The sequence below is a fragment of the Cylas formicarius genome, unplaced genomic scaffold (genome assembly GCF_029955315.1).
Source record: "Cylas formicarius isolate icCylForm1 unplaced genomic scaffold, icCylForm1.1 PGA_scaffold_1__22_contigs__length_36826433, whole genome shotgun sequence".
NCBI classification, from domain to species: Eukaryota; Metazoa; Arthropoda; class Insecta; order Coleoptera; family Brentidae; genus Cylas; species Cylas formicarius.
Genome location: NW_026844264.1, coordinates 27,326,807 through 27,352,543, shown reverse-complemented (window position 1 = coordinate 27,352,543; position 25,737 = coordinate 27,326,807). Strand labels below are relative to the sequence as shown.

At 32.2% G+C, this 25,737-nt stretch overlaps 1 protein-coding gene across 2 annotated transcripts in view; it reads left to right on the top strand.

Moving 5' to 3' along the window:
• The window catches only part of LOC132696768 (gamma-sarcoglycan-like), a 29,178-nt gene extending 4,166 nt beyond the window's left edge, over positions 1 to 25,012 (top strand). Inside the window, exons 1-6 of one of the 2 annotated variants that reach the window (XM_060661778.1) lie at positions 7,437 to 7,503; positions 14,576 to 14,625; positions 15,014 to 15,215; positions 15,270 to 15,459; positions 21,949 to 22,138; positions 24,678 to 25,012. In XM_060661778.1, the coding sequence (XP_060517761.1) occupies positions 7,492 to 7,503; positions 14,576 to 14,625; positions 15,014 to 15,215; positions 15,270 to 15,459; positions 21,949 to 22,138; positions 24,678 to 24,984 (951 nt within the window). In that variant the 5' untranslated portion in view covers positions 7,437 to 7,491 and the 3' untranslated portion in view covers positions 24,985 to 25,012. Of the gene's footprint in view, positions 1 to 7,436; positions 7,504 to 14,575; positions 14,626 to 15,013; positions 15,216 to 15,269; positions 15,460 to 21,948; positions 22,139 to 24,677 lie in introns of those variants that run through there. The other variant, XM_060661777.1, reaches the window with a different exon arrangement.
• The last annotated feature ends 725 nt before the right edge of the window (positions 25,013 to 25,737 follow it).

The window sequence follows — 25,737 nt, the reverse complement described above, 5'->3', positions numbered from 1 at the left end:
GATTGAAAGGTTTTTTGTTATAGCTTCAAAACTGAGCCAAAGCTAGGGCAGATGATTTTGTTGATAGACTGTTTCCTATAATTTTTTATGGACTGTATCATATAATTCATATATCTCTTAATCTTTTTGAGACCTCTCTATACTTTTTTATAGTAAAACGTTAACTTGATCCATGATCAGCAAAAAAAATGTAATGCAATTAATTTACGATAACAACAATTTTAATAAAGCATGTTTCCACCTTCCGCAGCAATTACTGCTTCGTGATATTGAACGCCAGAAGTAAGTTTGTGTTTTCACAGACCGACGTTGAACGGCACTTTTAAGTTTACCCATTCATTCTAATCTTGGATGTACGTGAGACGTAACTTTTACTACGCCCATCCTCTAATAAGGGAACAATTCAATTCACGCCTGCAGTCGTTAATATCATGCTGACTTCGAAGAAATTTATTACGGTATTGCCCCCATCAAATATTGTTTCACGAACCTTTTTAACCGATATTCATTCTTGGAACAATTAAAAACTAATTGTATAAAAATTATAAAAATCCGATGAAGCATAAAACAGTTATAACACATCAAAGATATCTGTTGAGGTGGTGAATTTTTTTGCCATGTAAATAATGCAACGTTGCTGGTTCTTTGAAGAAGAATCTTTATCCACGACCATCACGTTCTTGAAAAAGAACCAAATCGATTTTTCTTATTTCATAAATATCTGCCATATTTGAATTCATTGAAAGCTGAAATTTGGGCGTAGTTTACATGTTTTAGTTCTGTTCATAGAGACTTGTCCTGCTTTCAATGAGGATTTTAAGTGTGTGATTGTACAGCTTCATGGAAAAATGTTTTCTAAAATTTCGGCATATTTAATCTAAGCAGCTAAGAAAAAACTCTTTACAATTTGATTGGGCAGCAACTGAGTTGGCAATTATCTCAAGACCAACCCAACTTTCACCAGAAAATTAACAACTCGTTTCTGCAGTTCCAGCTTCAAGTTCCAACTGTTTTCAAATTACTTCTCAAGCAAAAATAAGTCCGCTATAGCAGATGATGTCGAATCTTCTTTGTTAGTTCTTCAAGGCTTTGAGTATTCATCTAAACAAACTAAGTAAACTAGTAAATACGATATGCACTTTTTTTAGGTTACTTTTAGGTAATGTTTGTCGGTTTCTTTGCTATCGAAGGCGAATATACCAAAATATTAATTTTTTTACCGAAACTTTTATTTCGAAAATCCAACTTTTTGCATGTGTAGTGAGTGGCGACAAACGTCAAAATGTACCGAATTACAATGGACTTGTGACTAAAGTATAGGAACCTCCGCAAAAGTGTTTAACGAAGCTGATATCTTGAATTATTGGGTATTTTGGGAAGAAGGATTTATAATTTTTTTAATGGAATCCCACAGTATATTACATTTTTAAATACCCTTTAAAATACGAATCTAAGGATATGTATCAATATTGGTCTGCAATGCAACGCTGTAAACTTATTAACGTTCTTTATCAATTCCAAGACAATATTAACGCAATTAACATTAATTCTGAAAGTATCACTGATGTTTTTTATGAAATTGGTGTAGCGATAATCATTTATTTATAATTCTGTAAAAATTATAGATTATATTATTTTTAAACCAGTAACATTTGACACACCTTTTCAAAAATAAAATAATAATTTTATATTAAATTTCCACATATTTTGAATAATTCGAGTGGCACTTACTTCAAATGTCATCCGAGGCGGTGTTTAGGCCCCTCATTTAGCTCCGCCGCCCTCAAATAATATATAAGCAGGTACAGAGTAAAATGCGAGCCAGTTTCTGTCAAACTCTGAAGAAGCCAACAGGATGATTAGCGAAACGCCAGCAAGTTCGACTCAGCAAAAACCGACGCAGGAAAAATCCAGAAGTTTTGTAAAACGGAATAGGATATTCTATTAAACACATGTACAGGGTGTTTTATTTAAAAGAATATGACGTAGGCTTATATGTCAGAAAATTGATAATGTTTTGTTTTATACGTCACTTGGGAAAAAACTTGGCTACTAACTCTACTTTTTGGTGTTTTGTTTAACTGGATATAACTAAAAACAAAAAAGTTACAGCCAATTAAAAAGTTATCAAGATTAATTGAACACCCGGTACATTCTATCACCGTGATCAATGTAAGGGCGGCAAATTCGAAAAATTGGATATATATAACAAAGCTATTTGCAAACAGGATTTACAATCATCATAACTTGTGTAGCAAACACTAAACAAAGTTTGGGTGTGTCGTGAATTTCACCATTGTTCTTTTTAATAATACATACGTTTATGTATAATGTATAATGAAAACGAATTTAGGTAACGTTAGTGTTTTTTATTATTTATTCAGAACGTTGGAATTGAAACCTTTTTCCATCGCAATTTTGAATATTAAAAAGAAGCAATCCGAGTGCACCGTTGCTTAATAAACTTGAAAATATTCATATCATGTGTAGAGCGGACGGCCAGATGCGTCCCTCGCACGGAACAATCTCCTTTAGTCTTTGTCAAAATGCTCGAATTCATGTCTTCCTGGTGCTTTTGTTACTCGTATAACAATAAAATCCCCAAACCGCAATTCCAAAAGCGAATTTTGGACGGCGAAATTCATTCCCGTCGAACATCTGCCGCTACTAAATCGAGCATAATGCAAATGTTTATCCTGCTGCCGATTTCCAGCCGTGGAAAATCAGATTCCGACATTGAAACCTATACACCGTGAGAGAAGAAATATCGGAATTTTCCATTTCTCCCATAAATTTTTGCTTTTAAACGAAAAATTCTTTTGGTTAATAAAATCGGCATTGTATTTATGGATTAAATCGATCGAATGTCCTCCTTTCGTTCCGTATCTATTGTGTCGATATCACAGCTTATATACAGCGTGTTCTTTGTAAAATAAAGTAAATGGAAATATTGGTGCAGTGTTCATAGCACAAAGGAGAATACTGAGAAGTATTTTATTTAAGCCATATACATTGCAAAATATTATTTCCTAAACTAAATTTATTAACGTTCCCGTCTCCATCAGAATACTATGTCCACAGTCCAGCAATGGACAATATGATTTTAGGATCAATTTAAATTTGATGTTGGTTAGGCACACATAACAAATAGCTTGATAGTTTTACCAGTTAAACTCTATAATAAACTTCCCACTAGGGTTAAAAAAATAAATAAAATTAGTGCCTTTAAAAGTGTACTTAAGAATAATTTAGCAAAAAATGCTTGTCTAAATTTAATTCTAACACATTTTACATCCTTTATTTATCTGGAAGAATTACTGGCTGCGTATTTGTAAGTCAAAAAATAATCTTTGTTTTCATTGTCCACCACACGATAAAAAATATTTTCACAGAAGCAATTTATTGCTTTGTTGATTATATCAATACCAGAAAGTAACTACCCGGGCTGTTTATCACATATTTCAAAAAACCTGGTCAACTTATTTTTCAATAATTTAATGTTTATGAGTTACTTGGTGTGGCTCTATTTATGTTATTTCTATCCTCTTCAGATTGCGACTCCCGTTCTATTCCTTAAAAAGCGAAATATTTTTTATTGATTGATTGGGACCGAAGTTAACTCTGCGTTTACATTACATTATAAAACAATTTAATACGCGCAACCGTTATTTTTCTCTTAAATTTCGCTAAATAATTTACAAACATGACTTGTGATATTTTTAATATAAGGAAATCATCCGCGGGGTATGATGCAGATCATAAATAAGTGCCCCACCACTTTCATAAATCACACAACAATTTATCACGTAGCGATATTGCTTACTAAAACCAGGACAACCATCCTAATCCAGTAGCATGATATATACAGAGTTTATTTCGTATACGTCAGATAATTTCAGCTTAGCAGCAACTTTGTGATTTATTAATAGATAAGGATCGACACGCGAAGAGACCACGGAGGATTTCCGATACACGGAAACCGCCAAAAATGTGCTGGTATTATAGATGTTTTTATATGTGAGTCTGCGTTGCGTATTCCGAGCGAAGATATATGATAATATTAGGTGAACGAAGGTAAATTGTAAGTACCAAACGTTTAGAGAAGTTAGACTAACTGGTTAACACGGTTGTTATTCAATATCGCAAATATAGCGTTCCCTTGAGAACTGTTGCTACATAGCTTTGTTACATGCCGTTTTATATGATTTGTAAACTTATCATTCATTTAAAACTAGCTTCTCGCTAGTTAGTTTTTTTTTCTCCAATAGTTTCCTTTTTTTCTTTCTTCATATGTATTCGATATTAATTTATTTCACTAAATGTCTTGAAAATCTACAGTACATCTGCGAGTGGTTGTTTGCTCTAGGGGGTTGCATAGGAGCAACGATGTTGGATGTGACCTCAAGTAATAACATTCTGTTTCGAAACGAATAAAGGCTGTTTATTATTATTACTAATATTTTTTACTATAATTTATATTGATATTATTATTACTAATGAACTTATTTTATAAACATTTCAACTTTGCGTTAAAACGAGACACCAATCTGCGTGGATAAGAAAGTAATACGCCGTAAATAACACTGCTTTTATTGTAATTTCGAAAAATAATCTAATAACAGCCCGGCAAAGTTGATTTTTCGTGTTTCACCCTTAATTAGCCTTGCATAGCGTATTAAAGCTAAACGTATTCGAAATACCATTATGCGGTATAATTACACGTAGGCATCTACGTATACATAAGCAAATAACACCGGATTAATATGACATTCAACCACATCAAAGGTAGGGGTTGTGTTAGTAGTCTAGGATATACTGCGATAACAAAATCATCATTGGATTAACTTGAAAAATCAACAACCAATATAGATTGAAGAACGGAATATGTTCATTTCGATACTTATATTAACTTTATTCCAAAAAAAGTTTGAATCGGGTAGACCATTAGGAGAGAAATAAATTTAAAATAAAAAAGACGTAAAAGTTGTTTCGACAACACCGTGTCTTTATCAAATGTGACATTGTCATTTGATAAAGACACATTGTCATGTGAATATTATATAACTTCGTGAAAATCTGAACTTTTAATTCTTATTTATTTTGTTAAATGTATTTTCATCAAGTAAAAGCCACCTCCATTCAATTTTAGAAATAAATTTAACGATCTTCTTGTATTAACAATCGAGAACGAGCAAATTCTTCTGATCGGATCCTTTTTCCAAGGCCTACCGCAAATACCATCATGAAATTTAAAAAAAATCATTTTTGTGAGGTATTTATTAAAATAACCCCATACCGTTATACATTTTTGAAAAGTTCATACCAAGCAGAATCAAATTGGCGTATAAGATATACCGTGCGTCATTAAAAAAAAACTTATTTTTTTTTTCAAAAAAACGAAACCATTTAGAAAAAAAACTGACTATGCCACTGAATTCTACCTAAAAATCTATATCGGATGCACTAGTCTCCTTTCCGACATTTCACAGGATACCGGATAGGAAGCGTGCCAAAAAACTTAAAATTTTCAAAATATCTCTGTATTTTAAAAACTAAACAAGTCACGAAAATTTTGTTAACGTCATCTTTTTGTTTTACAAAAAAGTACCAGCCTTCTCTATCTTCACTAACAACGGATACACCCCTCAGTCGCGCAGTTGTTATTTTGTGTTACGGTAAGCCCCCCCCCCCCCCCAAAAGATTAAATAGTCAACGCACTGGATTTTTTTGATTGTGACTGTGTATAGGAAGGGATTTGATGGTATTGATTTCGGAAAAACATTCAAAATGAAAATCTCATCTTAATAGTATATTATGCAACAAGTGCGATAAACGGGATTTGACTCACGAGTTTTTAATAAACGAGTGAGTTAAAAAGTTTACCTAACGCGTTGCATACTATACTTACTATACATATATACATACTATACGACCGTTAGTTTTTGGGTACATTTTCGCAAAACAACACGAATACATTCATATACATGACCGTCAGAATTGACAAACGTTAAGATTAAAAGCGTGGGAATTATCTCCGAAAATATCCGATTGCTCCCAAACTCGTGCGGTAAAATTCCGGAAATATCCGAAATGGCTCGGATTCGTGGGAAACGAAACTGACGTAGTAAAGTGACACTTCCCGCACGCTAGATCGGTGTGTAATTGGGTATTTTGCAGACGGGAGTAGAAAAACTTGTTTCTAATACAAATACAGTTCTTTAAGAAAATGGGATTTTGAGAAATAAGAAACTTGTGGGGGTTTCTCAAAATTCATACTTTTGACGATCAGCCCGCAACTCGAAAACAAGTACTAAATTTGATATTACAACATTTTTCAAAAATTGAATCAGTTTAGTTTCCTAGCAATACCCAAAAACATAAGTACATGTAACAACATATGCACCTACAAATATGTCTTTTTTATCTAAGCGTGTTTGGTTTTAAAATAGTAAGTCAGTTTGTAAAATATCAAATAAGAAATATATTAAAACTAATCGGTCTTGCAAAATTTTTAATAAACAATAACAAGTGTAATGTGACCATTATTGATGGATACTCCTAAATTAGTTTTTGAACAACATAATGTGAAAATTGCTAGTGTTCTTCCTACGACCTGGTTAAATGTCAAATGACATTTGATAAAGATACGGTGTTGTCGAAACAATTGTCATGTCATAATATATAATTTCGTGAAAATCTGAACTTTTACTTCTTATTTATTTTAAGTATTTCAAGTTTAATTTTTAAAAGCGAAGCAAGAATAAGCATAAGTAAGCAGTATATATATATTTATATATATATATATATATAAAGTTTGCTGCGCATGAAGGAACTTTAGAAGTTCTGATGATGTCTGATGTATATTTTTTGATATCATTTTACTATAACATTACTCCATTATTCCATAAATGGTCCAATGTGACGTTTTGGACATTTGGAATGTTTTGGGGCGCTCTTGTATATTCAGGGAATGTTGGGGTGGACCACCGATAAGGTAATGTGTGCAGTTTTTAACGTTTCTGTTATAGCACCGACACTAAAAGCAAATCCGCTATTCGGACCCCGTTACAATCGAAAGCGCTGAACCAAATCTGAAGCGATCGTTGTCCGATAAGCCGAACACTACAGAAACAAATGGCATTTAATTATTACCCACGGCGAGGCCGTACGTCACTGGCCGTATTGCGTAACCATGCGAAGATACCTATCCATTTTACACTGTCGCTCTGCTACTCCATTCAGAGAACGTGATATACTTGCTGCCTACTGTCATTATCATTAGTGATTTAAAGCGGTTTTAGTTATCGGGGGACCGACAAACGTAAATCTCGCCCCATTATGTTGTCGAAGCACCATTACCGGCTAATACTGATGATGCTTCCGTGAATTTTTCATGTGGGTGATGTTTGGAAACGTGTTTTTTGATGCAGTTTATCGGTTCGTGTTGACTTCGTTATTGGTTAAAAAATTCTCAATGTGACGTTCGAAACTATGGAACAAAACGTATGCGAAATTCTAATCGAAATCCGAAAAAGTAATGGATGATAGTTATTCATGGTTGCCTAATCATTGTACCCTTTCGACGAAGTAAAATAAATAAACTCATGGCTTTTATTTATCTTTATGAAACAACAAAACATTTTAACATCCAGGTATGGGATGCTAAGCTTTCGGGTCGATCCAGCTTACATCTTTAATGGCCTGAGATGTATATCAAAAATCTTTGACAACATGAATAAAATATTTGGCTCTACGATTGAACTAAAATGCTACCATCATTCAGTTTCGATTTTAATTTAGTTATAGGACCCAAATTTTCTATTTAATTGCCTATTTACTTCTACCGGTTATATTATGGAAAAAGTGCGTGATGCTCTTCATCTCTACAGGTTGAATTGTTCTTAAAATATTTGTATATATTGTATAAAAAGTAATTTGTAATACTAAAAGGCGAAACATTATTTTTCCTCGCCTTGAAATTAGAGTTAACCCTGCAACCAAGAGTTACCTGGGTTAATTTAAGCTATTAAAACCGCTTTCGTGACAGAAATTTTCTGAGAATAAGTAATGTAATAATTTTGTTCCTTCTCGGGGCGACGGTCTCATAAATTATGCGGCTTTTATATTGATTTTTAAAACAAACCACGGAATTACGTCGTTCAACTAATTTTTTGTTGACACTTTTTGATTTGGACTTGCTCTACGATGACGTAATAGTAACACTCCCGTTCCGTAAGCTCTTAGAGATTTAAATTTGTTAAAATGAATATAATCCAATATGTTTCAAAATTAAAATTCAAATTATAATGTCGACAAAAGAGGGACTGGGCTATCACGTTTCCATTTAGGAATAACAGCCGTAGCATTTATGAAATATACAATAACATATACATTCATAACACGAAAAAAAAAATCTAGTGAAAGTATTAGACTTTGCTATGCAATGCTAGGGTATTAACATTCTTACTCTGAATCTCAGCTTAGGGATAATCCTAAGAAGCTTTGGGTAATTAAGTCCAATAAAGACAATGGAATATCGAACTTCTGTTAGTAAAACGTATAGAGATTGTCTCATATGGAGTCCCTGGGAATCAATTTTGGGACCACTCATATACGGTACGCAGGTTTTCTTCCACCTAACGCAAATTCATTTTCTATGCTAATGACACTCAGGTAAAGTCTGTTCATAGATTTAAGAAAGTGACTAACTGATATGAATTAAGGAAAGACCCGGGCAAGCTGTAAGAATGAAATATGCCCGAACAGGTCCGTACTTTGCTTAGAATTTAATTATTTGAGTTTTTTTTTATAATAGATTAATATAATAGGTTACCAAACCAAAGAATATTAAACACAGGTAGGTATAAATATATTTTCTATTGCAGACCACAATTTTACCTGAATTTAAATTCCGAAACTTTAGGTAATAATCTTGTTGCATTGTATGTTAATGACCACCCTTGGATAATCCCATTCAAAAGCAATTGATCATTTTCTTATATCTATGAACAGACCATATCTTTTGAACCCGAACAGACTGTTCAGGCAATTTTGGTCGAGAATTTGGATCTTCATATGGTTCACGTTCGGTAAACTTTTTAACTAACTCCTTTATTAAAAACTCGCTCCGCTGAGCTCCGCTCGTGTCAAACAAACTTGTGAGTCAAATGACGTAAAATGACTGTAAAATCCTTACTTACTTCCTCCGAACTCAATTTTCGAAGATTCCGTATATGTATAAGTTTATAATATTAATGTAAACTTTATATACTATAGATCTATCTTGTTCTATAGTTTATTCATGTTATTGTTTTGTGGTTTGTTGAGTTATACAACTTTTATTTATTATTTTTTTCCTTTTTTTCGTTTTGATGTATGTTCATTATGAAGCAACAACTAAATTTCAGTAAGAGCAATTGTGCTGTTACTTCATAGCATAACATCTTATCTAGTTCATTACTGGATGTCGTAAATTGACACCGGAATTTTGTTTGGCAGTTTTGAAAACTGTGTCAAAAGCCCCGTCAAGAACAATTTTTTTTTTGATTACGAGAATAAAGTTCTTGATTATTATTGTAGGAGCAGTATTAGGGTACACTATGAAAACACCAGTCAAAGTTATAACCAATTTTTTTCTGTTCACTCAATAATAAATAATACCAATTCTTAAGCCCGTATCATTCATAAATACTGATAGAATTTCTATGTTTTTCTTCTGGTCTTGCAAATTTTGCAAACTGATCAAGACCACGGACCTCTATCCAGACGCACAGCGAAAACCTTGTGATGTCTGGACCAGTAAACATTTATAAGCTTTTATTTGAATAAGTAACGCAATTCGTTCCGTTAATATATCGCATTACGTATTTATCGAATCAAGCGAACAGTGAAATGGCAGCGTGGGATGCTTTTGGTAGTTAGTATATTATACCTACGATGCAACTGCAATTTTAAACGATTAGTCCATTATTTAATTTTAAAAAGCAAAACGTTCGGCTTGTGTTGAAGACTAAATAAAAGCCACTTAAACATCTTTGAAATTTGTGAACTTCATTCAAATGTTTCTATAAAACTATAATTTATAGCAATTTATTATTATTATTATAGCAACAGACGTTTGTACGCATTTTTTAAAAGTATGTCTTGAATAAATGAATAACTGCTACTTTACAGAAGATAAAACAAGAAGATTTGGTCAATTTAGTTTATTATTTAAAATGCTAATTTGTAAAAGATTTTTATATACATTGCGATTGTCATATCAAGACAAAATAGTGTTGAAAGGATGCCCACCAAACACAGCAAGATTTTTGTCACATTCATGTGCTAGCGATAAACAATCTGCTTAGCTGCTTTGTTGGTATGTTATTGGCACAGTTCTAGTAGGCATCTTTATTTAATGCTAGTTCAGCTTTCGCCTGCCTAGTTTGAGTACTAAAAATTTTCAAATCGTTTATTTCGTTTATTTTGCTGTACAAATAATTTTTTTCCTATAATTCTAGTTACTGAATTCAAGTCGCAGTTGTTGCTTTTACCATATGTTTTAGTATTGGTAATGGTGAATAGATATGCCAATAGAAATTTGTTTTTACCAACCGAGTTCGATGTAGTTAGTGTATTGTATTTTATTAAAATGTGATTGCGGAAGCAGGTTTAAATTTTAAAGTTTCTAAGGTAACTTTCCTTATGTTCTAAAGTAAGTAATTTTCAATTAAACGGTTGATTTTAATATCACAAAGGAGAGGTTGTAGAGGTTTCTTTTAAGCGACACGTTACAAAAGATTTTTCATTAAATCGGAAAGTGGAACAGAAAATTCCAATTTTAAATTACAATGGCTAAAAAAGACTGTCTGAACCCGTCTTGCAAATTTTAGGCCGCCGAAGACGTTGTGAAGTAGGTTACAGCAAAAACACGAATTAACCGTTAGATTTAAAAGTCATGGTTTCATTTAATTGTCAGTGATTTGAATATACATTTCGGCTCATCGGCAAAAAAAAGTTGAACCGAAGGGGAAACTGTCTGGCTTTATTAACTGAACGAAGTTTTCGGTAAACGAGAAAGAAAACGAAGGGGTCAAGTTACACATCCTCATATTCCTTTTATTACTTTCTTTTGAGACTTACGAATAAAAATCGAGATGTGTCTGTCGATAATAAATAATTTATCAATTAAGACTAACGTCATAGTAGATTAACTGAAAAACTGCTTCATTCAATCTGTTTTGATTTTTAGTTCTTATTCTTTTACGTTTGTAACGATGCAAAACTTTTATCAGAAATTAAGATCTGTACTTATTTCAAAATACCTCAATTTATCATCGAAGGCCTGTAGCACACACCGACTGTACAATTATGCTTGTAGTGTAGTGTTGAGTTTCCACTCTAAAACGGAAATTTTTGAAATCTGCCTTAGTTATTTTTAATTGCATTTTAATTTCGTCAAGACTACCCACAAAATAAAACAATAACCAGCGTCTAATTTTTACAGCACATTAATAGAAAAATTATGCTTCTGGATCTGCTTTTTTAGTAATTAAACTCTTAAACTTACTGAATTAGGTTAGAAAATCATTCGAGAACTAAATTTGCTGCTTGATGTGACTGGAGTTGCATGGTGTCCTTTTCAAAAATATACTCGTTCACAATATGAAACTTATGAACGTTTGACATTTTGTTTCAGACGCTGTATGGCTGGGTGGTAAAACTTTACTTTACAATATTTCAATTTAGTGAAAATGATGTTCAAGATAAGTTCTTTGAAAATATTGAGGGATTTTATAAATTCTTTCAGTTTATTGAAATAAATCTCTGCAACTGCTGCTGCTGTTTATGGATTTTTTTTGCCATATGGAGTTGACGTGCATCAGCATTGTTCCTCAGAGTTAGCGTCCAAAATGTCTTATGGTACATATTCTTAACAAGTTCTTATTTGACTTAGTGAATATACCTAGCAAAAATACTAAATGTAGTTTTTCTAATTCGATTATATCTCGGATTGCTTTAATTCCTTAATTTAGATTTTTTTGGTCGTATCAAATGGATGAGGGTATGATCATATATTAAACTTCTGTCCTAAAGTAGTGAGGTGTTTGCTTAAAACTCTTTGTTGCTTTTTTTCTTTTTATTTATTTATCAGTGATGATACTGAGAATTAAAATAATCGCCAATTGCGGATTTCAAAAAATTATTGGTTACCCAGTTTATCCGGATATATATACATATCACGAACTTGAATACACATCTTACCGGTAATACCGACAAATTGAATACCAGCTGCCGAAACTTTCGCAAATACGTATTAGTTTGAATCAAACTTCGGTTCATTTGGCAAATTAAGTTTGACGGTGGGATTATAACTTCAATCTTAGTTATCCGAGTCGTCCCTCTGAAGCTGGCAAGATTCGCTTTTGCCCCAGGCGCGTCACGCCAGCAAAATCCCAGCTGACCCTAAACACACACGACGCCATCTGTCACGATTGTATAATCCGCGGAATTAAGGTAGCCTGAGTCCACTGTGTTAAATATTTGACACGGGTTCCCGTGCCTGGCCACGTTGCGTCCTAATTCTCTTATAGATACGTCTTAGCAACAGAGGCATCTCGCAGATTGTCACTTAATTATTTAGTGGGATTTAAACGTTTCCTGTTTCGTATATAGATTACAGGTGAAATGACGAATATAAGTGTTTTTCTAGCAGTTAAGAACAGGGGACTAAAATTTTTACAAATATATTCGCCTTGGTTACGTTTAATTAAGTTTTATTTAACTAACCGTACAGATAACCGCTGATGGTGACAATGTAACAATGACCTCAGTAGCTTTCCAATAGTGAAGCTGGGTGTTCCGCAAGGGACGGTGCTTGCCCCAGTCCTTTTTAACATTTAACATGTTAACGAGATATTCACGTTAATATCCAGAGAGCATGGGACATGATCTGTTTTGCAGATGACATTGCCATGTTTATTCAAGAACGTGGTCTGAAGTAAAAGTAAAAGCCGAAGAGACTATGAAATGTACAAATTGTTGTATGATAAGAACTTGAATGTTAACAAGGAAAACCTTCTTGTATTTTCAATAAAGAATATGAATGACTTTAACTGTCAGTATTCTCACTGCCAAAAAAAATATTAATTTTTATTTTTTTTGGCTAAATTCTGAGTGAATTTGTTGGCAGAAATTGGCCAAGAAAATTCGCGAGAAAAAATTTTAACCGCATAAAACAGAAATAATAGCATTGATACATTGTAACCAAAATTGTGTTATCCAAAGCGGGATTAAAAACTGGTTTTTATATTTATTTTGTACATAAATTAATAAGCCAAACCGTGTTGGCAAATATTCGACGGAATATTAACAGGGCAACAGAGTCACTTCCATCACTTCCTTTGGTGGTGCTGAACAACCTGCCATAATAAAATCTTTGATCCAAAGACAAGAAAGCACAGACAGACAATGAACTTTTTTATCCTATTAATGTGTTTATAATTACTGTTGGACGTTTTAATGTGTGAAATAGTCTAATTTAAATTTTAAAGTACTGACATTGACGAAGTGGAACGAACTAATATCACTGCAGCACTACTAATCCTTAAAGAGAAATATAGTACTACGGAAACGGACAGGAACTAACTAAAAATATGAATAAAAGAACTCAAGGAAAAGTTTAATTTTAGGAAAAGTTTCCAAATTACCAGATGTTATTAATTCCAAGAATTTACCGAATTTATTAATTAGGATGCCAGTAATATTTAAAATTAAAAGAACATTATGTTCTTTATGTAATACTTTTTTTATAATACCCATAATTAGCATTAAATTACTCAGTAGGTGATATTAGTAGGTTTTTATATCCCTACTCGTTTTCAATTAATTTATTATTATTACGTATTTTTTCATCTTTGTGAGGTTTAGTCAACTAACCAAAACCAATCAATTGTTGAACAATAATTAATTATTGAATTATTTACTTAATAAAATTTGTATTTAAGTGAGTGTAAATAAGACGTCTTTTATGTAATAAACATTTAACAAATTTAAACTAATTAAAACGTTAGCCAATCAACAGACTTTGACAAGCTTCAAATAGCGACATGAAAATTGCGTAGCGTTTGGCCGGTATTTTGTTAATTCAACCGAGTAATGTCATGCCCTTTGAAGGAATTGTAAAATAAAATTAAAATAGATAAATGGTAACATTTTAGTTTGAATTTAAATACCATTTGACAGCCTAAATAATAAATTACCGTTTTATTTGGAAAATTTGGGGTCATTTCATATCAACAACCCGTAAAGTGGATTTTTTTTTAAATTCGTTTTTTTTTGAGCGTCAAGTTCTTTTACGTACCTCGTCGTCCTTAATGGGAAACTCGGTATAAGAAGAAACCCACCCGTGATCTGTTTTGTATTATTTTTCTTTTGTGGTAGTACCCAAAGTTTCCGAATTCATTCCCACGTTTATATCATTAATTGGAAAACAGTTTTTTGAAACAGGAGTTTTAAACTACTCCATTTTATGTGATTTGAGAGTTTTTATTTTGTTTTCACATAAGCTTCAAAAAACTTAACTTTGTTTCAGATTTCATGCGAGAAGTTTGTGACATATAGACATCCAAAGTGCCCAGACAGGTGAGTCTTGAAAATTTTCAGGAATATTGATAAAATACAACAAAATCTGATTTCAATGCCGAGCAGCACTATAACCTTTGCATATGTTTCAAAACTCGACCATAAATCTACATTTTATGTAAGCAAATGCAAAAATTTTCTATCCGAACTCTAAAAATCTCACGGGACTACAAACTTTTTGTAAAATCTATTCGAGGGAGAGGACGGGCTTCCTGCCTTGATTTGCTTCCGGCTCTTTTTTGACCGCAATCATGGGTGTTTTATTGCCTGGTCGTGTGACATGATTTATGTATCAGATACAGGAGTGTACTACGTCAGCGTTTAAAAAATATGTGAGACTGTTCTAGATTTTCTTCCCTTTGTTGAAGCGAGTCGTTTATTTTTTCAGAAACTTTGACCGAGATCTCGATGCCGTCGAAAATATTAGTTACCAAAATCATTCATCTTTTCCAAAAGGCACTAAACGCAATTGTACTGTATTCAAAACGAGGAAGAGATGTCTGTACTCGTTGGCCGTTGTACTAGTAGTTATGGTAATGGTTAATTTAGCGTTGACGTTGTGGATGATCAAAATAATGGATTTTTCTGGGGTATAAACCAGTACGGTGTATGTCTACGTTTCAGCGTTGATGCATTTTTTTCAGGAAGGTATAGGTCAGCTGAAAATAGTTTCCGGAGGTCTTAAGTTGCAAGGGAAAGTTTTTGTGCTAGATAGTTTGATAACCAATAATTTATTTTCAAGAATTGGACAACCTATCGTGGTGGAGTCCAACAGCAACGTAATTTTGAAATCCCGAAACAGAGGCGGAGGACTCCGCGGTTACGTTAAGATAGGTAATGTAAATTATGAAACTTTGGTAGAACTTATTCTATATGCGAAATAGAAAATAGTCAAAATAGTTTTCTTTATGAACATACATTGCGCATTTTATCAATATATTCATTTCGACTCGAAAATGATCTGGCAACTTGGGACATTGTAGTTTTGAATAAGAAAGTTTTCACAGTTTCACAACCAAAGGTTTGTATACAACTTTTCTTGTTGTTATTGATTGCTTACAAATAGGAAATCCAAGGCGTAAAAGATTGACCTCTCATTTTACTAACTTCTAATATTTTAATCATTGTAAAAGTTTAATTTGAATGAAATAAATAATAAAATAAAATAATTTATTTAAAAAATAAATAAAATAAAATTGTCAAATTAAATGGCAGATTAAAAAACAAAATTTTGCTGAGATGAAGAATTGACCTAATTAATTTAGTTAAAAAACGTTTTGGTTTTTTTTTATAAACAACCCATTTTCCATTTTAAAATTTCGTTCTTTTGAGTTTATTTCTTCTTTTTTTTCCCAAATTGGATCTCTGATTTATAAGAAATTGAAGATAAATGGTAATCACTATGTAATTCATTTTTCTTCGCCTCTGTAAATATATGCCAACATAATTACTTTCAAGAACCAAATTATTATTACACATACCGGGTGACACAAGAACACTATATAACTTTTAAACGGCTTGAGATAGCGATTTGAAATTTGGAAGGGTTAATATAGGCTGAATGTCCAATTTTTTGACAATATGTGGTCAATGGTTTCACTTCCGGTTTGAGCGGAAACGACGGTAACTTTCGAATTTTAAATGATACAATATATATTTTTTTGCATTTTTGGATTCAGGAGATCATTCTACGTAGAATAGGACGGTTTTTCTATTCTTTTTTTTTAATTCTTATTTAATTTTTGAAAATTGTGTATAGGAGGCTGTGACCATCATAAATACTTTTTACCCGGGTGACCCGGTAAAAAATGGAAAAATTAAAACTTTTCTTTAGTAGTCTAATGGCAAATAGAATTTGATGTAATGAACTATTAATTTTTTACGATAACCTAGTTTTTACAAATAGCACCCTAGTGAGAGCAAAAACTTTTTAAAACCGATACTTTTTTTGCAACATTTTGACGCCAAAATATTCAATATCCTTTACAAAATAAGCTCGCAGGAAGGAAAAAACCAGATAAGTAAATACATTTTTATAAAAACAAAATATTACTTAGGTGGCTTTATTTCTATTTATTATTAATTGTCCAGTCGGTAAGATTAAAAATGTAGAATGTATTTTTTCTTTTCAAATCTGTCACATTTTGGGAAAATTCAACACAATGTTTTGAAAATATATTAGAAAATAAAACCTCAAGAATGTTGCTAGAATCGATTTGAAAGCGGTATATCAACGTGTGTTACTGTAAAACAAGTTTTCCATTGACACAAAACATCACAGTCATTTATTTTGGTATTCCTTTGAATTAAATAAGGGCGATATATATTTACTTAATAACCAATTTGTTTCAATATGACACTTTCGTAAAATGTTTTCAAAATGTCCTGCTTCTTGTATAGGCTTTAAAAATTGAATTCGCTGTAATCCTTCCTAACATTGGAGTTACACTATCAAATACAGCCTGTATTCTTGTAGACACACTGGAGTTACATAAACACTTTCACGTATCCCCAAACAAAAAATTCTAACGGTGTCAATTTCAGTGCTGTGGCCGTGGGGGCCAATTGACTGGCCATAAAATCACGTAGGGGGTTTAGTGACATCTCTAAAATTATTGGGAGGCGAGCCATCCTGCTGCTTTTAATGTCACGGTAAGAGGTAAATCATCTAACGAGTCTTCAATTTCATTTCTTAGAAATTGTAAATATTGTGCACCAGTCAAGGCACCATGAAAAAAAGAGGTCCAATTATTCGTGTATCACTCCTGCTCAAACATTGATTCCGAACCGTTCTTGAAACTGTCCGGGACGAATAGTTCTGTTGTTCTGTCGGTTAAACATAGCATTATTTGAGAATCGTGAGACATCAGTGAACAAAATTAAATTAACGAAATTATTATTCTCGTCATGTTTTTCTAACAGCCAATTATAATATCGAAGTCTTCTAACAAAGTCAACTTCATAAAAATGTCGATGAAGGTTATACTTAAAAGAATGATAGCCGTGTTTTTTAAAGTTCCCCTGACAGATTCTCTTGAGATGTCTAATTCTAATGCCACTTCTCTTAGCGACGCAACTGGATTCACGTTGACGTATCCCACAACATTGATTTCAATTTCTTCACTTATAATAAAATTATCGTGTCGATTTTTTTGTGGATTTGTCATTTCTAAGGCGACGTCCCGGATAGCGGGTTGCATACAATGCACGGGCCTGTCTAGAATTTTTTCTGCATTCCATATCAGAAGCATATCAACTTTTTCTCGATTTGTAAATTGATTATTGTTTTCCACGATATTCCAAATCGACAAAATCGATAATCAGATAAAAATATACAAACTGTCAGAATATTCAATTATGCCGACTTGATGATGAATAGAAGCAAAGTCACCTAAGTAATATTTTGTTTTTATAAAAATGTATTTACTTATCTGGTTTTTTCCTTCATATGAGTGTATTTTTCAATGTATTTTGAAAATGTGATAATCATCTCCTAAATTCAAAAATGCAAAAAAATGTAGGTTGTGTCATTTAAAATTCTAAAGTTACTGTCCTTTGCGCTCAAATCGGAAGTGCAGTCATTGACCACATATTGTCAAAAAATTGGACATTCAGCCTATATTAACCCCTCCAAATTTCAAATCACTATCTCAAGCCGTTTAAAAGTTATATGGTGTTCTTGTGTCACCCGGCATATTTTATTTAATTGCAACTTACCTATTCGACAATTGAAAGGATTAAAAAAAATGTTATTTTCTCAACAAGTGCAGAAAGTGGCCGCACGCGACTGTAAAGATGTATATTCTGGATGACAGTTAGTTGCTATTAGTCATCAGCTCTTTAGTGTGCTATTTGGTTGGGAATAAGTAGTGAGAGTAACTTTGAAGCACTCATATTTTAATATACTTTTTGCAGTACCTAGTATTTTGTTTAATGATTTTGGTTTTAGCTATTTGCTCACTACCGGTTATCGCTAATTGTGTTAAATTTGTGTAACCAGTGTACAGGGTGTTTAAAAATTCAGTATTAAAATTTACTGACATATTTCTCATATTCACTATTTTTTTCATATAAGCATATCCCCAAACGCTCCGTGATCGATCCAAATTCGAAATATCAAGGTCAATTTTCATTTTAATGTTAAACAAACAAAAATAATTCATCTCAAGTAAGACAGACTATTTGAGATGAAACCAAAATTCAAAATGAAAATAGCCCGTTCCCTATAATTCAAAAAAACTTTGATAAAAAATAATTTCAATTTTTTTCCAGGTAAAGAGATATGCACAAATTACAAGACTCTAAAGTCTCTAAACATAACCGAAGATTTATTTAAATAAAAAATACCTCCTGTATATTTTGACAATCAACCAATCGGCTCTAAAATGTAATCCATGATTCGATTTTTATCTAAGCACTGTAAAAACTGCATTTGAAACTCTGCAAACTGGTGACCAAAAGTTTGTCATTGTGATTGTTGGGAAAATCGTGAAAAATGTGTCCCTAAAATCCTGATACTGAATTTTGAAATGCTTTATATAATTTTCGTCTAGATTTAAAAGCAAATGGCGCAAAAAGTCTAATTTAAATTGATAGAGGAAAACTAATTACCGCTTAATTGTTTGTTCATATTATCTGCGATTTGCTTAACTAATGGGCTTTTAGCATCGCACGGCCCACTTATTCAGTCAAAGAAGGTGGCGAAACGCCCAATTAAATCTTCCTTATCACACGTCCGCCACAAACGTATAGAATCTATTCAAATTTATCCCTGTTCCGCAGCAAAGGAGATACGGCTTTGCCACACGAACAAATTTTAAAATCCTAGAAAGTCTTGCGTGACGTTAAAAGGAACGGTGAGATTTCCACTTGCGGATTTATGCTGGAATTGATTTAACCTCCAAGACTTTTGCATTGTTTTGCATTTTCTCGTCTATCCCGTTGCGTTAATAGCACGTATGACGTTTTAAAAATGAAACTCGCGTCAAACATTCTCATCACAAGCGATATATTATGCATGTGAGGTTTTCTGTTGTTATTCCGTAATGTATTTGTTTCATTGAAAGAAGACACGTCAACCCGTTAAAATTTGATTCGAATTGGAATGGTTTCGGAAATTCCAACTTTGTGACTGAGTGTGAGTGAGACGGGTCGCAATGGGGATTGTTTTTTTTTGTCTAAGTATTAAGGAAATGTTTGCTTCGTCAATTCTTCTAACCGATCGGGTTTTTGGGATAAATCGTTTGTTATATATATATATATATATATATATATATATATATATATATATATATATATATATATATATATATATATATATATATATATATATATATATATATATATATATATATATATATATATATATATTGTTATATATATTGAAGATGTCAAACATTTTTAAAAATTAATATAACTGGTAAAAGCTATAAGTGAAGCATTTAGATCTATTTACATTACATGATCTGATTTTGTTTTATAAATAAATCCTAATTCATCGGGTTATAAGAATAAAACTTATAAAATTGATTTATATAAATTAAGTATTTTTACGTAATAACGAAAATTGTTAATTTGATTTTACCATTTGTATAAGATGGTAATAAATAGAGTAATCAAACAAGAACACCCTATTCTCGCATTTGTATAAATGTTGTAAATATTGTTTTCTGTTCTGTCACGCCTTTGTCATTGCAATTTAGATCAAGTTAATTAATATTTGATTTTATTACTACGAGTACAAACTTGAACCAGTCAGATTTCAGATGTTCTTCACAGGTCTTGTATATTTCGTGATCGTGCGTTATATTTTTGTTATTTTGATGCAGTGTTAGATATTTTAGTTGGCGATTTTGCAATTTGCCAATTAATTTGTGTTTTAAATTATTAAACAGAGCTATCTAAAATGCAATAATTATTTATCTTTTCTTTATGTGAAATAAACTAGTACGATCCATCCTCACCGCACTTGTTATAGCTGGAAACAGTGAGTCTAAACTGGAACCAAATTACGTTAGACCCATTCTATCGCCATAAATTTTGGTTCATGTTTCATCAGCCTTATCTATATACCACTAAAATTATACCAACCCTTGATATTCTCCAAACCCTCTTTTGGGTCCACTGCTATTTCTTAAATCTATAAATATATTTGGTGGCGTTTTTTAGTTAACAAAGTGGTTTCAGCGTTCAAAAAATGTAAAATGTTATGCATGGCGTAAGTCAATATTATCATATTTCTATTGTTTAATTGTGGTCTTTGCGGGTTGTTAAATTTTTGAATTAAATACAAGGAGTACTATATATATATTATATATAATTTTTAACCGTTATTTCTGTCATTACTTGTTTTCCAAATTTTGTTGGTACTATTGTGCCACGCACTGTTTAAGAGAGTTTGTTTATATATTTATTTATCTAAAACAAGGATTCATTATTAAAATCATTAAGGTTATATACATTTTATTCGAAACCTATCGCAAAAGCCACGCTTATTTTAAATTTTCATTAATGGTCATACTGAAAGATTTTTATGTTTAAATTTTCTAAAAAAATCGACTTTGTTGTTGTCCTAAAAGGGTAAAATGGTTTCAATTTATTTTTCCCCTTGCTCTTGTTTGCGTTATGGTCTTGAGATGAGCTACCATGCTCATTCTCAAAAAGTTTTTGATAGTGATTGTTTTATTTATTGACTTATTCCTTTAATTTTCTAAAATTTCAAAGATTTTTGTTTCAATGAATACTTGGTGATTCCGGTAGCTCCAATATTGTGTTGTGTTTTATGGTGTTGCGCAGTGAATTAAACAATACATATATTGATTCTGCTTTTCTTGTGGTGTAATAATAAAATAGGGGAAGGATCAACTACCGAATTACCCGATTTTGCATTGTTCTGTATTAATCAAGGAAGTTGAACAAAGGAACCCTCAACTCATATCTGTCGCACGATTGTTGGATTGTTGTTGGCTTATAGATTATTTAATAAGTGTTATAAAAAGGTATTCTTTGGAATCCTATTTCGGGAGAGCGGATTTCCAAACCATAATTCGGCAAATAGACAATATAAAAGAAAAATTGGTATTTTTATTGGGGAAACAGTTAAATTAAAACCAACTGATATTTTTTTTTCAAAATATCTAATAAAACTTGTAGGCTGGATATTTGGGAAAGACAAGCAAAACTACAAATCCAAAAAATATATCCGAAAATTTTTTTTCAGTTTCAGGTTTTTAATCACTTGTTACATGGACACGATTTATATTGATTTAACATATATTAATGCGTCAATTTCTAGGAACGGTTTCAGAATATGTTATGTTCCAGGCAATGATCATCTTGAATGTCTAGCTGAGAATTTCAGAATATTAAACGAAAACGGTGTCATATTCTCGGCAACTTCCGACGAAGTTTTTGTAGGAACTGAAAGCTTGAGGATAAGAGGCGACGGGGGCACGAACTTTAAAGGTTCGGTTCAGGCAACTACGATCAGAGCCGAGAGCGGAGAAGATTTAAAGTAAGTTTATCAAATACCTATGAACTTTATATTCATAATGTAGAATACATCCACAATAATGCCGTTACGCTGTCAAATGGTGACCTGAAGGTGTTCTCATTTAATTAAATGAATGACACACGTACATTTTGCGATTCCGTGTTAAGTCCGTATGTCAAGTGACAAAAAGTATGAGGCAAATTAAATTTAAGTTGACCACGGGAAAGGAAAATGTTTTGAAAATATCACAAGTTGAGATAATTCTAGTTAGCTCTTCAATTTTCATGTTCTTTCGAGTCTCAGGATAATTTATAAATTTCCGAACACTAAACTAAGCTGGTAAAAATATTGTTGCATTTAAATTACAGAAAATTTTAAAAACAATAATATATATTTCTTGAAACGTGTTTAAAAATTTCAATATTAAACGTTGTAAGGGTTGAGCTTTTTCAGTTTAGTGTCATTAAATACACACGGTGGTACAACTTTTTTCACCTGTACACTATGTTTGGAAAAAGTAGTTCAATAGCACCTTAGTGAGTAAGACAGTCTTCTAATTAGCACCATCTTGAACCAGTAATAAAAACTTACTAGTCAACAATTAATAGTCAAAAAATGTATAAAAATTTTCCAGTTCAAAGTGTTTTAGCAAATGAAATATTTACATTGCAACATTACAGTTGTACACCGTGTGCCAAATAAAACGACCCACTATACGATCTGGAAACCCATAGGAGATAACGAAAAAAAGTTTCGTACTAAAGTTTCTGGGACTCTCCGAAAGATTTAAAGTATTATAATTTTGTTGATACAGGGTGTCCCAAAAGTGTCCCCTCCGACATTAACATTGTTATTTAAAATCTAACACACTATATGTCCACATTTTTGGAATACTTGGTTAAAATAAAGGTCACTTTCTTAAGGAATCCCTATTCGAATTTTGCATAATTTAAGCAGAAATTGAGGTTATGTGCTTTTTTTCATATTTAGATTGCCCCGTATAAAATTGTGTTGCAGGTTGCAACGAAAATTTAAACACAGACTATGAATATGATGTACTATTTAATCAGTTTGACTGATGCTTCACCTTATACAGAGTGTCCCAAATAGATGGTGCCGTTTTGACGAATTCAATTAACAAAATCTCAAGATTTTCAAATGGAACATCTTATATTTTTATTCAGATATCAATTCTAGGATAAAAAATAAGGTAAGTTTGTAATTTATCTTATTGTTAATTTTTTCTTACTTTTTGAGATATTCGAGGTTTAAGATAGCACCCGTATAAATTCTTGTTGAATTTAAAGCTGACCACATTAGGTCACTTGTTGGCAATATTAAGTATCTTTTAAATGGCAAAGACATGATCCTACTTCTTTTAAAGATATATTCCAGATATAAGAATAAAACCTATTGCTAACAATGCAGATTTTATAAAACTTCAGAATTCATATTTAAAGAAATATTTAATGGTTAATTATCTCGCTTGATTGAAAATACCAAATAACAAAAATAAGTAATTAAAGTTTATAGACTAACTAACCAAGGTAACAAATTTGAATAAGTAAATCTAAAACTAAAACTAAAAATTGTTCGTTAATTCGGTCCATAAAGTTAAAAATGTTCCTCTCAAAATGCTCGTTTCATCTGGCATTGTGGTCTAAACAAACTTTGACATTTCTGTTTGTCTTTGTTGTTTTTTATATTTCTATTTAAAAAGTTCTTAGTTGACAAGTTTTTTGTTAGTATAAATTTTATTTGTATTTTAAATAAGTTATAGTTTTTTGGTTACCTTATAAAGTTTAATTATTTATTTTTGTTGTTAGGTATTTTCAATCAAGATAAATAATTAAGTTGTTTCATTAAATATGAATTCTGAAGTTTAATTAAATCTGTTAAAGTGTGTAGTATAGAGTCGATTTTGCTCAAAATCTCCAAGTATTAAGGGACACCCTGTATTGTTAGCAATATGTTTTATTCGTTTTTCTGGAGTCTTATGTATTTAAAAAATATCTAATATTGCCAACAAGTGACCTAATGTCGACAGCTTTAAATTCTACAAGAATTTATACGGGTGTTATCTTAAACCTCGAATTTCGAATAAGTAAGTAAAATTTAAATATAAGATAAATTACAAACTTATATAGGGTATTCCATTTCAAAATCTTGAGATTTTATTAATTGAATTCGCCAAAACGGCACCACCTGTTTGAGACACCGTGTATAAGCTGAGGCGCATCTGTCAAACCGATTGAGTACTGCATCATCTCCTTAGTCTGTAAATTCTCGTTGTAGTAGCGTCACAACACAATTTTTGTATGGGGCAATCAAAATATGAGAACAAAACACATACCCTCAGTTTCTGCCTAAACTATGCAAAATGCGAACGGGATTTTCTTAAAAAAGTGACCTTTATATTAACCAAGGATTCCAAAAATGTCGATATGTACAGTGTGTTAAATATTCAGTAGAGTCCAATAAACTTTTGTATCGTATAGATCGTATAGTGGGTCGTTTTATTTGGTACATATGGAAATTGTATGAAATATATTTGTTTCAGATTAGAGTCCCCTACAAGGACACTATCCATAACCGCAGCGAAAGAGATTCACTTTGCGTCGAAAGGGGGATCCATCAACACACTTGCTTTAAACGACATCAGCTTCAACAGTGCTAACGGAGCTATTCGTCTTCAATCTTCATCGGTTATCGTTACGCATCTACCAACTGCAAAGGCCCAGTCGTCACCGGTCGGTTCAAACACGTTCGAAGTGTTTCAAGTGTGCGTATGTGAAAACGGGAAACTTTTTCTGGCTGATCCAGCTTCTATATGCGCTTCGGAAAACGACGAGCAGTTTTGTCGGTAATGGCACAATAGGAATTAACTTCCGTAAATAGCTGATTATACAATTTTGTATATAGTGAATATATTTTGTATTTATTTGTAAATTTGTCTTTCATTAAACAAACAGCCAGCGGGGTCATATAAACGGCCAGTTGGAAAGGTTGATAGGGAGCAGTGATTAGCTTATCAGGCAAGTATTTTGCAGCGTAATAATTGTAAACAATACAAACGCTTTGAAAGCAAGACACATTTGTTCCGCAACAAGACAAATTAAAATATCCTAGTTTTTCATTCAAATTCCTACCATATTTGACCTAACTCTACGCCCCTATAGTTCAAAAACTCGTAATGGTTTTGTCCGATGTGCTACGAGTTTTGGATAAGCAGAATTGTGATTAAATGTCCTCCGTATTTCGACCGGTAACGTAATTTCGGACACCCATGGTCTAGCCGATGTTTTGTTAGTTAATTACTAAGGATCTCCGAGGATTCCATTATCAAACGTTCCCCTGGGGTAGAAAATTGTGGCGGATGGAAGCGCATATTAAATGAATATGTTTTTATGCAACCTACTGCACTAGACTGTCGTGGTAGGAATGTATAATAAGGAATGGAGAAGTTCTTTAAAGCAAGTTACTCAAGAATATCTGGTACACTATTTATTAATAATGTTAACTTTGATGTGAAAGCAAGTAACTTTTTCGTTGCCATCGAATTGAGATTTATTGTGGAATGTTTTAAAGCTCCTTGTTTTTCTTTCTCTCACTTACCTAAC